Genomic DNA, 14,760 nt, shown 5'->3' with positions numbered 1-14,760 from the left:
CCCTGGGGACTGACCGTTTACGTCATTCAAATGTTCGAGACATGACAAATAGGAATATATATGGTTTAGGGGTGGGGATCTCAACCATTTACAAGATATTAGAACTTTCTCAAATGGCAGGGGGTCGGGATGACCCCTGGGGACTAACCCTGTATATCATTCAAACCATCTTAGCATGACAAACCAGAATATATATGGTTTAGGGGTGGGGTTTTGACCACTTACAAGATATTAGAACTTTCTTAAATGGCAGGGGGTGGGGGGTGACCCCTGGGGACTCACCCTGTATTTCATTTGATGTGCTCTATCGTGACAAACCAGAATATATATGGTTTAGGGGTGGGGATCTCGACCATTTACAAGATATTAGAACTTTCTCAAATGGCAGGGGGTCGGGATGACCCCTGGGGACTAACCGTGTATATCATTCAAACCATCTTAGCATGACAAACCAGAATATATATGGTTTAGGGGTGGGGATCTTGACCACTTACAAGATATTAGAACTTTTTTAAATGGCATGGGGTGGGGTGCCCCCTGGGGTCTAACCCTGTATTTCATTTGATGTGCTTTATAATGACAAACCAGAATATATATGGTTTAGGGGTGGGGATCTCGACCATTTACAAGATATTAGAACTTTCTCAAATGGCAGGGGGTCTGGATGACCCCTGGGGACTAACCCTGTATATCATTCAAACCATCTTACCATGACAAACCAAAATATATATGGTTTAGGGGTGGGGATCTTGACCACTTACAAGGTATTAGAACTTTCTTAAATGGCAGGGGGTGGGGGTGACCCCTAGGGACTAACCCTGTATTTCATTTAATGGGCTTTATCATTTAGAACATTTTCAATTAAAAAGATTGTGTTTATCACAAACGGTTTTCAATTTATAATCATTTGAAAATTTTAAAAAATAAAATCCCATAGGGTTCTATAGTAAAACCCTCTTTTCTTTTTGCCCCTCAAAGTACCCCTTTATAAACCCCATTGCACAAACAAAACCCTGATTGCACAACTAGACATGTTAGTCTAACATATTGTGAAACCCTAAGTTAAATCTGACAAGCGGTTTTGGAGAACGGGTGCGGACAAGTTCAAATTTAAAAGCGGCGGAAGAGGAAGAAGAAGAAGAAGAAGAATAATAATAATAATAAGAACTGAGCAAAAACAAAAAGTAATCTCAAACTTCGTTTGGGAGACTTAATAAAACTTATTTGAAAGAAACAGAAACAAACAACCATAATATCATATTTCTGAAACACCATTACAGTATCACAAGTGAGTGTATTCTTTTTGAAACAGGTATTTTTTAATGGAACTTTGTCCTGGAATTATCTTACAGTGTTCACTTTCAAGTACTGCTACACTTATACCCAAATTTCAACTGTTTCAACAGTTGGTGTTCATGAAAACAATTGATCAAATTGAATCTTTTTCAAATTTTTTTTTAAAACACATCCAAATAGAATAAAATGCTCCGCAGGGCACAGCTTGATACGACCGCAGAGGTCGAACCCTGAACAGTTGGGGCAAGTATGGACACAACATTCAAGCTTGATACAGCTCTGAATTTGGATTGTGATTAAATATTTGACACAGCATAGCTTTCTGACACAGAATGAATGTGGTCTAAGAACTTAAAAATTTTAAATTGGACATTCACCTATTATGGTCCAATATCCAAAATCTAAATACATGGTTAGATTCAGCATATCAAAGAACCCCAAGAATTCAATTTTTGATGAAATCAAACAAAGTTTAATTTTGGACCCTTTTGACCTCAATGTGGACAAAGTTGATAACGGGGCCCAAAAATCAAAAATCTAAATACATGGTTAGATTCAGCATATCAAAGAACCCCATATATTCAATTTTTGTTGAAATCAAATAAAGTTTAATTTTGGACCCCGATTTGGACCAACTTGAAAACTGGGCCCATAATCAATCAAAGCACTGTAAGCGCTGTAGGCAGTTAACCAAAAACCAAGGCAAACATAATTATGAAAACTGTGGCTATGTTGCTTCATTTTTTTTAAGATTTAAAAGAACAAACATTAAACATTCATATATTGTGCATTTATGTTCATTTAATGAATTAATTATTAAGGCAAATAATTCATATTTTATCAAGGTTTTCAAAAGCAACGCATATATCAAGTATATTTTTAATGGTCATGTGTCTGCAGTGGTACAAGTTCGAAATGATTGCAGTTGTTCTAGTTGATAGTTAACGTTGGTATTAGTTGACTGTTAGTAGTTCAAGTTGACTTAGTACGAGCTTGTAATAGTATGCATGGACTTGCTTCCCTGGAAAGAAAACTGAGTTTGCGTTCTACAGTGCAAAAGTTATGAGACACAAATCAGACAAATGTTTACTACTACGGGGATCAAAGGTGAGGTCTGACTGACCTGCCCATAGTAAATGTAAATGACCCCCGCCTTCACCCCAAGTCCATGATGTCTAAGTTTGGAATAAAATGACAAGTGATTATAATAAAGTTGGTCAAACACTCTTGGGCTTGAAAGATATGTTTTCTTTAAAATGAGCCATATTAAAATGAAATTTTTTATAGAACTAGAAATTATTCAAAACATAATTAAGGTAAATTCTTTAAACCTACTCATTTTTTGCACCAATAAAATTTTATAATAAACAAGAAATAATTGTAACAGAATGCTGTTACGAAGTCTCCCAAACAAAGCTGCCAAAATTATTCATTCCCATGGTCGCCTGACATTGGGCAAAGTCTAGTACACATTGATTAGGTCTAGTAAAGTGATATGCATATGTGATGCCTATGAGATTGACCTTGTATGTCATTCAAATCTGTTTGAAATGACGAACAGGAATGAATATGGTTTAGGAGTTGGTATCTCAAACTTTTACAAGTTCTTAAAACACACACAAGAGGGGATGGGGTGACCTTAGGGACTAACCCTATATTTCATTTGATTTTTTATGTTGTCCCATACATGAATATATATATGGTTTAGGGGTGGGGATCTCGACCGTTATCAAGTTTTCAAACAGGAGGGGGTGGGGTGACCCCAGAGACTTCCCCTATATTTCATTTGATTTGTTATATTGCCAAATACATGAGTATATATGGTTTAGGGGTGGGGATCTCATCTGTTTCCAAGTTATCAAACAGGAGGGGGTAGGGTGAACCTTAGGACTCTCCCTATATTTCATTTGATAAGTTCTGCTGTCCCATACATGAATATATATTGTTTAATTTAGAGGTCGGGATCTCGACTGTTTCCAAGTTCTCAAACAGGAGGGGTGGGGTGACTGCAGGGACTCCCCTATATTTCATTTGATTTGTTATATAGTCCCATACATGAGAATATATGGTTTCGGGGTGAGGATCTCGATCGTTTCCAAGTTCTCAAACAGGATGGTTTACAGTGACCATAGGAGCTGCCCCTATATTTCATTTGATTTGTTATATTGTCCCATACATGAATATATATGGTTTAGGGTGGGGATCTCGACCGTTTTCAAATTCTCAAACAGGAAGGGGTAGAGTGGCCCCAAGCACTCAACCTATATTTCATATGATTTGTTATATTGTCCCATACATGAATATATATGGTTAAGGGGTGGATCTCGACCGTTTCCAAGTTCTCAAACAGGAGGGGTGGGGTGACCCCCAAGGACTCCCCTATATTTCATTTCATTTGTTATATTGTCACATACATGAATATGTATGGTTTATGGGATCATTATTTTTTTGTATGCTCCAATGAACAAATTATGTCTTTAAGAGAAAGATATATACCTACATATTACACACAAAATCCTTCCCAATTGAAACTTACTGGTCTATTATCACACTGTAACGTGCCACTGCTAACAAAAGTGTGCATGTTTCTAAGACATATTGAAAAAATATTTTCATAATACAAAGCATGTTACAATAACTTCATATCCACGTTGCAATTAAGAATTTTGCAAACAAATCAACCAACTATGGTTTATTTCAATTTTATTGTATGATATCACTTATTTATTTATAGTGTGTCTTGCTTGTAAATGTATAAGTATATATGTAATTGTTAATGTATAATTGTTATCCTCTTGTAGCACCATACGTGTGCTTAAGTTTAAATAAATTGTCTTGTCTTGTCTTGGGATCTTGACCGTTTCCAAATTCTCAAACAGGAGGGTGGGGTGACCGCAGGGACTCCCTCTATATATCATTTGATTTATTATATTGTCCCATACATGAATATATTTGGTTTAGGGGTGGGGATCTCGACCATTTCAAAGTTCCCAAACAGGAGGGTTGGGGTGACCCCAGGGACTCCCCTGTATTTCATTTGATTAGTTATATTGTCCCATACATGAATATATATGGATTAGGGGTGGGGATCTCATCCGTTTCAAAGTTATCAAACAGGAGGGGGTAGAGTGACCCAAAGGATTCCACCTATATATCATATGATTTGCTTACATTCAGGTATCATAAAATCTAGTTGCACTATTTGCGAAAACAAAGTAAGAAACTTCCAGCTATGTTAACCTGAGACTACTATAACTACTGTGTTATAGTAGTCTCAGTGTTAACTGACCCTTCAAAATTGAGAAAAAAATTGCAGTAATATGTTTACACTTTAAAAGCATCTTACATGCATTATCAACATTTATCACTGATAAAGAAGATTTATACTGTCACCAGGAACATATATATTGTTAGATATACTGTTCCCAGCTGTCACATTGTATTGGATTTTGACATTAAAATTTGTCAAAAAGTAATTTTGAGTTTCTGTATCAAATATTTTTTGCTTTTTCTTTCTTTTACATATATCTTTTGGTTTCCATTTCTAGTGTTTATATTTATTTACCATGCATAGATGTATTTTGTCACCTGCCTGAAATTTTTTTTTGTAGTTGATCTCCAAAACCCGGAATTACCCTTATCCGCTTCCGGAATCGGACCCGATATTGTAATTGTCTACACGGCATCCATTGTTTTTCAATGTTGTTTTTGTCAGTCAGATACGATTTTACTCGAATTTACACATTACTTGTAGGCGATTATCTGTATAAAGCTAGCGGTTGAACAAAATGAACATCGCTGTCATGAATAATAAAGATGAAAATACGTTTTGAGATCGTTTATTTAGAGACTTTGGTAAAAAGGTTTGCAAAGTTATTTCTTAATTTTCTTTCAAGTGAAAGGTCCGTCGGGCGTAGCTAGTAACCAAGTCGAGAGTCCGATTGCAAAAGTGGAAGGTCGCGGACCTCGGACCACCGCTAATTTGAATCCCTGCCTCCAAATTGAAAAGATACGAAAATTTCGTCTTCTAATTTGAAATTGCCGCCAACAGCATGAACAGTGGAACTTATTAATAGACTACTGACGTAGTTGTAACACGTATTGACGACAAACAATATTCCTACGACTTTTGCCATTTGGGAAATCTAAACTACTTGTCTTTAAAGATTTTCGGCGATTAAATATTTCATACAATTGTTCTTTGACATCTTAGCCAAAAGCACAGGGGATAATAAACTACATAAGGATTCCTAATGTGCTCTACTTCCTATGTGCAACTTCAAAACTTTTGGGTGGTTCGACGATCATTTAAGGTTTTTTCTGGTCATATTTTTGTAATCCAGAATTAAAAGTATGAAAAAACTATTCAATTAGTTATAAATAACATTATATCCAGCTAGATAATAACAATGGCACGTATTTCAGCATTTATTGGGTAGAACACAAATCTAGGGTGCTCGCATAAGGCAGCTTAACTGCCTAAAAATCTAAAAATACATGTTTAGATTCAGCATATCAAAGAACCCTAAAAATTCAATTTTTGTTAAAATCAAACTAAGTTTAATTTTGGACCCTTTGGACCTTAATGTAGACCAATTTGAAAACGGAACCAAAAATTAAGAATCTAAATACACGGTTAGATTGGGCATATCAAACAACCCCAATAATTCAATTTTTGATGAAATCAAACAAAGTTAAATTTTGGATCCTTTGGACCTCAATGTGGACCAATTAAAAAACGGGTCCCAAAATCCAAAAACTTAATACACAGTTAGATTCAGCATATTAAAGAACCCCAAGAATTCAAGAATAAAACCCCATTGAAATTGATCAAGAAATAAGCAATTTATACGAAGTATCTTCTTTTGCACAATACTGTGCAATTGAATATTTCTTGATATTGCGCAATACTGTACAATTGAAAATTTCTTGCTATTGCGCAATATTGTGCTATTGGATATTTCTTGCTATTGCGCAATACTGTGCAATTGAAGATTTCTTGCTATTGCGCAATACTGTGCAATTGAAGATTTCTTGCTATTGTGCAATACTGTGCTATTGAAAATTTCTTGCTATTGCACAATACTTATTATATAATAATTTACACATCCTGTTTGGTGTGTATCTCCTACCATATCATTATTATTTGCTTTTAAATATAAATCAGAAATAACCAACTTAAAATGGAAAATTTTAAAAGAAAAAAAAAAGGAAAAAAAGAAAAGAAAAAAAATCCCCCCCCAAATTTTTTGAACCCCCTTATGATTCATCACCCCCAAACTCAATCCCAGCCTTCCCTTGTTGGTATGGTACCTTGCAGTACAATTTCAGAGAGATCCATACACTTGAACACAAGTTATTGTCTGGAAACTAGAAAAATGCTTATTTTTGGCCCCCAATTCCTAAACGTTTCGGGCAATTACCCCCAAACTCAATTCCAGCTTTCCCTTTGTGATATGGAACCTTGTAGAACAATTTCAGAAATATCCAAACACTTACACACAAGTTATTGTCATGAAACTAGAAAAATGCTTGTTTTTTGTCCCTTTTTTGGCCCCTTATTCCTAAAATTTGGAGGCAATTACCCCCAAAATCAATTACAGCCTTCCCTTTGTGATATGGAACCTTGTGGTACAATGTCAGAGAGATCCATACACTTACACACAAGTTATTGTCTGGAAGTTACAAAAATGCTTATTTTTGGCCCCTTTTTGGCCCCTAATTCCTTAACTGTTGGTACCATAACCCCCAAAATCAATCCCAGCCTTCCTTTCGTGGTATTGAACCTTATGGTAAAATTTCATGGAGATCCATTCACTTAAACTAAAGTTAGAGTGTGAAAACCAATGTGTCTTCGGACGACGCCAGACGACGACGACGACGACGACGACTACGTCATACCAATATACAACCAAAAAAATTTTAATTTTTGCGGTCGTATAAAAATTAAAATGGCCTAAGTGTCCATATGGCTCAAAAGTTAAATGCAGCACCACCAAAATAACCCAAAAATATGTTTGTACAAAATTTATTGTACCCTTTATTCCCTCTGAAATGTGCCCAGCCCTTTCAATTTCTAGCACTGAGATATGCCTCCATCTTACATTGTACAAAGTCAGGAAATACATTTTGGTTCATTTCCTAAATACAAAAAAGATATCAATGTGGTGTTTTGCCATTTTTCTTTGAAATATTCATTTGTCACCTTAAAATTTTAGAGAATGAATGAATGTTTACAATATATGTCAACTTACCTCTTTCAGTTCTTGGTGTTTCATCCCATCTGTTTCTTCTAGCACTAGGTGTGGTGTTATGTCCAGGGGTACTGTCTCCACGACCTGGGGTGGTGGCACCTGGCGTAGCATGACCAGGTGTAGTGTCCCAAACTCTGGTACTCTGTCCAGGTGTTGCACCTGGGGTATCTGAACCTTTGGGCCTTCCAGGAGTTTCATCCCATCTTGTGTTAGATGGTGTGGCAGCCTCTTCCCAGCCACTCTTGCTTTTCTTGGCTGGAGTATCATCAGCAGACTGATCCCATCTTCTCTTCTTTTTCTCTGCCTGTGCTGCTGCTTGTTGGACTTTCTGTGATGAAGCATCACCTGCAGATCCATTAACAGCTTTCAGTCCTCCATCTTTGGCCTTTTCTTGCATTTGTTTCTCCAGAAGTTTCTACAAATTATAAATTCAAACTTAGAAAACTAATGCTCTTAATTTTAAAAAAAGTATCTGTTTTGTGATGTTCAATTAAAACAATTTGTACTTTTCCTGTTGATTTGAAAAAAAAAAATTGGAATGAAACTTTTTAAAACATAATAATTAAATGGACATATGACCAATTTCCTTAATTTCAAATTTTCTTCCATCTGTCTTTGTCATAAGCTTTTCTTCCTCGGGTAGAAGTGTTGGAAACCTAGCAAATTACTTCTACATCAGTTGTCAAATTATCTGACATTTTCCAGGTAAATGGAACCAACCCTGTCGAAAACTTTTGCAATTAACAATTTTAAAATAGCTCATACAATTTTTGAAACAAAAGCCAAAATTTCTAAAATTTTTAAAGTAGACATAGTAGCTTGTCATGCTTAACCTTGTTTATGCCACATTTTTACAGCAAGATGGTACTGAGAATAAAATCGTGTGTTACTCCTGATTGTATGATACAGTTTTGGAATTATTTCTAATTGAAAGCTTATCCATTTAGGTTTAAAAAATCCAGAAAACTAGATTTATATTTCACAAAGTGTAGAAAACATAATCAATTTATTTAGGAAAGAGCCTGTAAAAAATTGCCTTTCCAATTGACTGAAAAAATTAGACATTTTTTTTCAACTGCATTTTAGATTAACTTTAGCCACATGACTTTATATTTTGTTTCAGATGTAATACAACACCGACATTTCTCGTAACTGAAACTGCTACCCATTTCTTCTAGTTTGTGTATTCTTCAAGAAATAGAATATGGATCACGACTGATAATCTATGGAAAATATATATTACAAATAATTACTCTCTTGTAACAAGAACACTTGTCCAAAGATAAAGCAGACTTTGATTTCAATCCATTGAAAAGTTTGAGAGAAGATTTTTAAATGAAGAGTTTACGGACAGCAGACGACAGTAGGACAGAGGCAAAGTGATGGCAATAGCTGTCATGGTTCTAAATGGCAGGTCAGCTGAAAAGAAATTTGTCTATCAGGACCATTACTGGCCTTAAAAAGGGACAATTAACATAAACTGTTTCAATATTAATCCCTAAATCATCATTACCTTTTCTCTATCCAACTGTTGACTGACCATGACTTTAGAGAATGTTCTAGCGTTCATATCTGGAGTTTTCCCACCTGTAAAATATAAAAAGAAATGTCACGACATGAGCCGTGACATACAACAAATTAGTAAAATAAATTAGTTATTCAAGTTAAGTATTTTAAACTTACGTTTTCACTTAAGAGAGTCACAAAAATATCTTAAACACAGTGACAAAATGAACAACCTATAACTTGTTTCAAACCAGGTATCTTAATATTTAACTAACAAAAAAAAAACAATGAGAAATCTGAATATTTTCTAAACAATTATTAAGTCTGGAAAGACTGACGACACCCTAAATACCACCCACATAATTTTATGGGTAATTTGCTTGTCACCTATTGTTATAATCTAACCCCAAAAGTTGTAGGCTGTTCAGGTACTGCAATGATAACAGATACTTATTGATATGAAACTTAGCAAAAGTGAAGTTAGCAACTTATATATTACTATACTTTTCATATGAAATGACATAAAATAAAACTAACAAAAACATAAAATGATGAAAGTACATAACTTTGATAACATTTTGCAACTGATTTCCTTATAAATTTCACCTTATTAAAACTATAAAGTCTCTTATTAAAAAAATTTCAGATTGTCAAATCTTGGTAATGAATGTTTTTTAGTATTTATCCTTGAAAATAAGTCTGATTTCTGACATCACAAACTAAACTTAATAAACAAATTATGATGACAAAAAATTATAGTGCAAAATAAAAATATTTGAAAATAAATCTTTATAAATTTTTGACAGTTGACTTCATAAAAAATATTTTTTAAAATACGGCATTTTATATAAAATATATAGTAATATTTCAATTATTAACCATGTTAACTAAATCCTTTAAATTTTGGTTTGCAATTCATCGTGTTTTTTCATGTTATCATTACAGCAATATTTGTCAGGTGCAGATTCAGATTACACATTTTAGCCTTTTTCTACTCATACGTACGCTTTACATCTTCTTAGTTCAATCACCATGGAAACCTGCTTCCAATAAGCCTAAAATTAGTCTCATATTAATATAGTATGACTTTCTAACACACAATATGTACACACAATTTTGGGCTTTCTCTTAAAATAAAAAAATAGGACATGTGCAGTTTGTTTTCCTTATCAGTCCCTAATTCTACAAAACAAATTCTTTTAGTTCAAAACCATATAACATGTATAACTTACATGATTTTTTTTTTCAGAATTGAGTGTAAAAAAATTAAGTAGAAAACTATCCAGATTATTCAAATTAGGAAGGTTTCGTTATCTCATTTCTTATTAAATTTTATCAAAGATCTTTTATAAAAAAAAAAAATAGAATTTTGAATGTTAAATCATTAAGATTATGTTGAATTGTATAACTTGAGGTGTAACAACCTCATTTTAACATGGATGTCTGTGAACAGGCAGCTCCACACTGATTCTCTGGCGCTAGAAAGGAAAGATAACTTAGATTAGAATCTTTTCGACTCTTGTAACTTACAGATAACTATTGTGTGTTACAGAAATATGTCATGTATCAACAAACAATTGTATAACATAATCATGTCAATGTCATATTACAGTAAGGGAGGGTTTTTCTTCAGGGGGATAGAAGTAGAAACAATAATCAATTCTTTCGTAAACAATAAAATGAACTAGGAAAAAATCCTGAAAGATTGCTTCCTCTACTCCTTAGGTACTGTCAGTGTGATAGAGAATAATTCAAAATAAATCTTTTAAAGATCAATTCACTATTATTTTGGAAACAGATGAACCAGGTAAAGAAAACTTGAATACAGCCCCTTTCCTTTCTTTTATATAATCACTACCCTCATGACACTAGACAAATGACAGTCAAAGGGATCTTTTTGGAAGGTTTATTTTTAAACTCTCATAATCTATTTTATAAAATCCATTTTGCTATTAAGATATATCTAAGGGACATAAGATATACCCAGAGCAGATACATTTTTTTTTAAAGACTTTACAGTTAATTAAGTAACATAGAAATGTAATTTTCTTAATTCTCACTACTTTTTTTATCATCATAGCACATATTATGTGATGATTCAGTTGAAAGGCAATGTTTCTGCCTGTTGTAGGATTATCAAACTCTTTTACTGCAAATTATCGATATACTTCCAATGAAACTGAAATATGCTGATAAATCAATTGGACATATACTAAACGGAAATATACGTCCAACACCAGAAATTGATCATTTCTTTAAGTAAAACAAATTTCTGATATCTTGTTACTATGTTTTACAGAAAATTAACAAAAACCTTTAAAACCTTTTTTAAAGTGATCCTTACATGTACATCTTAATACCACATTAAACAAATAATTAGGATAATGTGCAAGAATATCCTTGCCTCAGTTAACAAGATAATACCTTTCACAAAGTGTTGACAATTCTAAGCATGCACATAAGTATAAACAACTGATATTGATTTTATAAAAAAAAAGGAAAGAAACCAACATTCCAATTGTAAGTGCTTCTACTAAAAAGGTGCATTGTTTTATATTTCTTCTTTTTGAATTTTCAAAATAAAACTTTATTTTCTGAATTAAAATTCCATAAAAAAATAAAAATTGAAGTATGAAATGTATAAATTCAAAAAATATCCTTTCTATGAATAATAATTTTTTTTAGGATTGTTGGTTCATTCTATTCAAATTATCATAGCAAATATGTCCAGTAATTTTTCCAGATAGCATTTACAACAAATCACCTATGAACTAGTTCATTTTGAAACTTTTTAATTCTAAAAAATTGGTATTTTTGATATATTATATATGTAGCCATCTTTTTAATTCATACAACCAAAACTTTCCATAATGAACATGATGAAGTTCATGTGTTATCTTATGTAAATGCTTGATAACCCTAACATTATTAATATAGCAGTGATATAGAAAGACACGCACCGTCAGCAAAAGGATCATAACGTGGAGGAGAGATAATTCTTTGTCGCATCCTAGCTCGATATTCTCCTTCTCTATCTGCAATCTTAGGGGCACGGTGTTCCGCCATAGGATCAAAGTCCTGAAAGTAAAGATAAACTTGTTTTAAAATGTAATTTTTAATGTGTATAGTAAAAAAATAACAGAACTCAAATGTACATACTATAAAGGTGCATAATTTTCATAAATTTTGTGTTTATATATCATTTAATATGCAGTGAATGTGATAATATACCATTAATAATCCTATTGCTTAATGTTTTCTTCAATATAAATGAATAATCGGTAGAAATGCTATTTCACCTCTTCAACTTTATCAGATGTGGGGTTTACAAAATAATAAACATTTGACTCAAATTCATCCATTATTGAAATACAATACACTGTTGTTTATTTCAAAAGTACAATAAGAATATCTATTCATATGAGAAAGTCCTAACTATGGACTGTACTATAAACTAGGGTGTCTTTTTGTCTTCTCTGTGCTTCCTATGTGGCAATAGTATTTTTGAAATTTTTACCTTATCATTAACTGTGTCATTTAGAAAATTTAATGGAGCTGTATATGAAGAGCCTCGCTTTGGATATCCTGCACCAATATCATCATCATCCTGCAAATACAAAAAGTATAATAAGACAACTTTCAAGTAGAGAAAATCAAACTGCTATTAAAAAGTTACACACTTTTAGCTCCTTGACATCATAAAATTAATTTGATATCTGCTTAGGAAAATTCTACCTTAATCCTTTTAAAATTATGCACACGAACATCCATACAAAGCTGTACATTCATCAATTTGTTTAATAAAAAGTACTTGTTGTTTAAAAGCTCTAAAACGTTTACTTATAAAAACCATATAACCAACTTTTAATAAAACTGTTTTATATTCAAACATTTTGAAGAAAAACATATTACTTACATCTAATTCTTCATTTGGAGCAATTGATGTGACATATCCTTCAAACTTCCCATGTGCACTGTAAATATCTGTATCATAATGACCTTCTGCTCCCAAACCAACTTTATTTGTCTCTTCTTCTTCTCCTCCATCCTGTAGCTTCTTTTTCTTTTGTTGAAGATTTCTGACTTGTTCCTCAATTTCTGAAATAAATGTCACAATTTTATTTTTAATATTTTGTATCTTAACTCGACAGTTAAAACTTGAGCAGGGTTCTCAATTGATATTTTCAGGGGGATTTCTGGGACTTATCACTTTTTATTTGAATATTAAATAAAATGCTCCGCAGGGCGCAGCTTGATACGACCGCAGAGGTCGAACCCTGAACAGTTGGGGCAAGTATGGACACAACATTCAAGCTTGATACAGCTCTGAATTTGGATTGTGATTAAATATTTGACACAGCATAGGTTTCTGACACAGAATGAATGTGGTCTAAGAACTTAAAAATTTTAAATTGGACATTCACCTATTATGGTCCAATATCCAAAATCTAAATACATGGTTAGATTCAGCATATCAAAGAACCCCAAGAATTCAATTTTTGATGAAATCAAACAAAGTTTAATTTTGGACCCTTTTGACCTCAATGTGGACAAAGTTGATATCGGGCCCAAAAATCAAAAATCTAAATACATGGTTAGATTCAGCATATCAAAGAACCCCATATATTCAATTTTTGTTGAAATCAAACAAAGTTTAATTTTGGACCAGATTTGGACCAACTTGAAAACTGGGCCCATAATCAAAAATCTAAATACATGTTTAGATTCAGCATATCAAAGAACCCTAAAAATTCAATTTTTGTTAAAATCAAACTAAGTTTAAATTTGGACCCTTTGGACCTTAATGTAGACCAATTTGAAAATGGAACCAAAAATTAAGAATCTAAATACACGGTTAGATTCGGCATATCAAAGAACCCCAATAATTCAATTTTTGATGAAATCAAACAAAGTTTAATTTTGGACCCTTTGGACCTCAATGTGGACCAATTTAAAAAACGGGGCCCAAATACAAAAACTAAATACACGGTTAGATTCAGCATATTAAAGAACCCCAAGTATTCAAGAATAAAACCCCATTGAAATTGATCAAGAAATAAGCAATTTATACGAAGTATCTTCTTTTGCACAATACTGTGCAATTGAATATTTCTTGCTATTGCGCAATACTGTACAATTGACAATTTCTTGCTATTGCGCAATATTGTGCTATTTGGATATTTCTTGCTATTGCGCAATACTGTGCAATTGAAGATTTCTTGCTATTGCGCAATACTGTGCAATTGAAGATTTCTTGCTATTGTGCAATACTGTGCAATTGAAAATTTCTTGCTATTGCACAATACTTATTATATAATAATTTACACATCCTGTTTGGTGTGTATCTCCTACCATATCATTATTATATGCTTTTAAATATAAATCAGAAATAACCAACTTAAAATGGAAAATTTTAAAAGAAAAAAAATAAACTGCTTCGCTGAGCGCAGCTGGATACGCCCGCAGAGGTCCAACCCTGAACAGTTGGGGCAAAAATGGATACAATATTCAAGCTTGATACAGGTCTGAATTTGGATTGTAATTAAATATTTGACATATTACAGGTTTTTGAATAAATGTAGTCAAAGAACTTGAAATTGGTTATATGAATTGAATTTATATTCAATTAAAGATTTCTTGCTGTTGTGCAATACACTGTGCTGTTGCGCAATACTTAGTAAATCTGTTGTCAGACTATAAACAA

General features: G+C 33.0%; 1 protein-coding gene and 1 long non-coding RNA gene across 3 annotated transcripts in view; one reads left to right on the top strand and one right to left on the bottom strand.

The window, feature by feature from the left end:
* LOC127728560 (uncharacterized) overlaps positions 1-14,760 on the top strand; it is a 173,566-nt gene that overhangs the window by 33,786 nt on the left and 125,020 nt on the right. The window lies entirely within an intron of this gene.
* Positions 1-14,760, bottom strand: part of LOC127728507 (splicing factor 3B subunit 1-like) — a 50,394-nt gene that overhangs the window by 27,802 nt on the left and 7,832 nt on the right. The window contains exons 2-6 of one of the 2 annotated variants that reach the window (XM_052235892.1): positions 12,973-13,154; positions 12,574-12,663; positions 12,017-12,134; positions 9,064-9,137; positions 7,551-7,965 (exon numbers count right to left, since the gene is read on the bottom strand). In XM_052235892.1, the coding sequence (XP_052091852.1) occupies positions 7,551-7,965; positions 9,064-9,137; positions 12,017-12,134; positions 12,574-12,663; positions 12,973-13,154 (879 nt within the window). Of the gene's footprint in view, positions 1-7,550; positions 7,966-9,063; positions 9,138-10,061; positions 11,981-12,016; positions 12,135-12,573; positions 12,664-12,972; positions 13,155-14,760 lie in introns of those variants that run through there. The other variant, XM_052235893.1, reaches the window with a different exon arrangement.

The sequence above is a fragment of the Mytilus californianus genome, unplaced genomic scaffold, assembly GCF_021869535.1.
Source record: "Mytilus californianus isolate M0D057914Y unplaced genomic scaffold, xbMytCali1.0.p SCAF_2, whole genome shotgun sequence".
NCBI classification, from domain to species: domain Eukaryota; kingdom Metazoa; phylum Mollusca; class Bivalvia; order Mytilida; family Mytilidae; genus Mytilus; species Mytilus californianus.
Note: the sequence above shows the minus strand (reverse complement) of the source record. Positions and strands in the feature narration are given on the sequence as shown.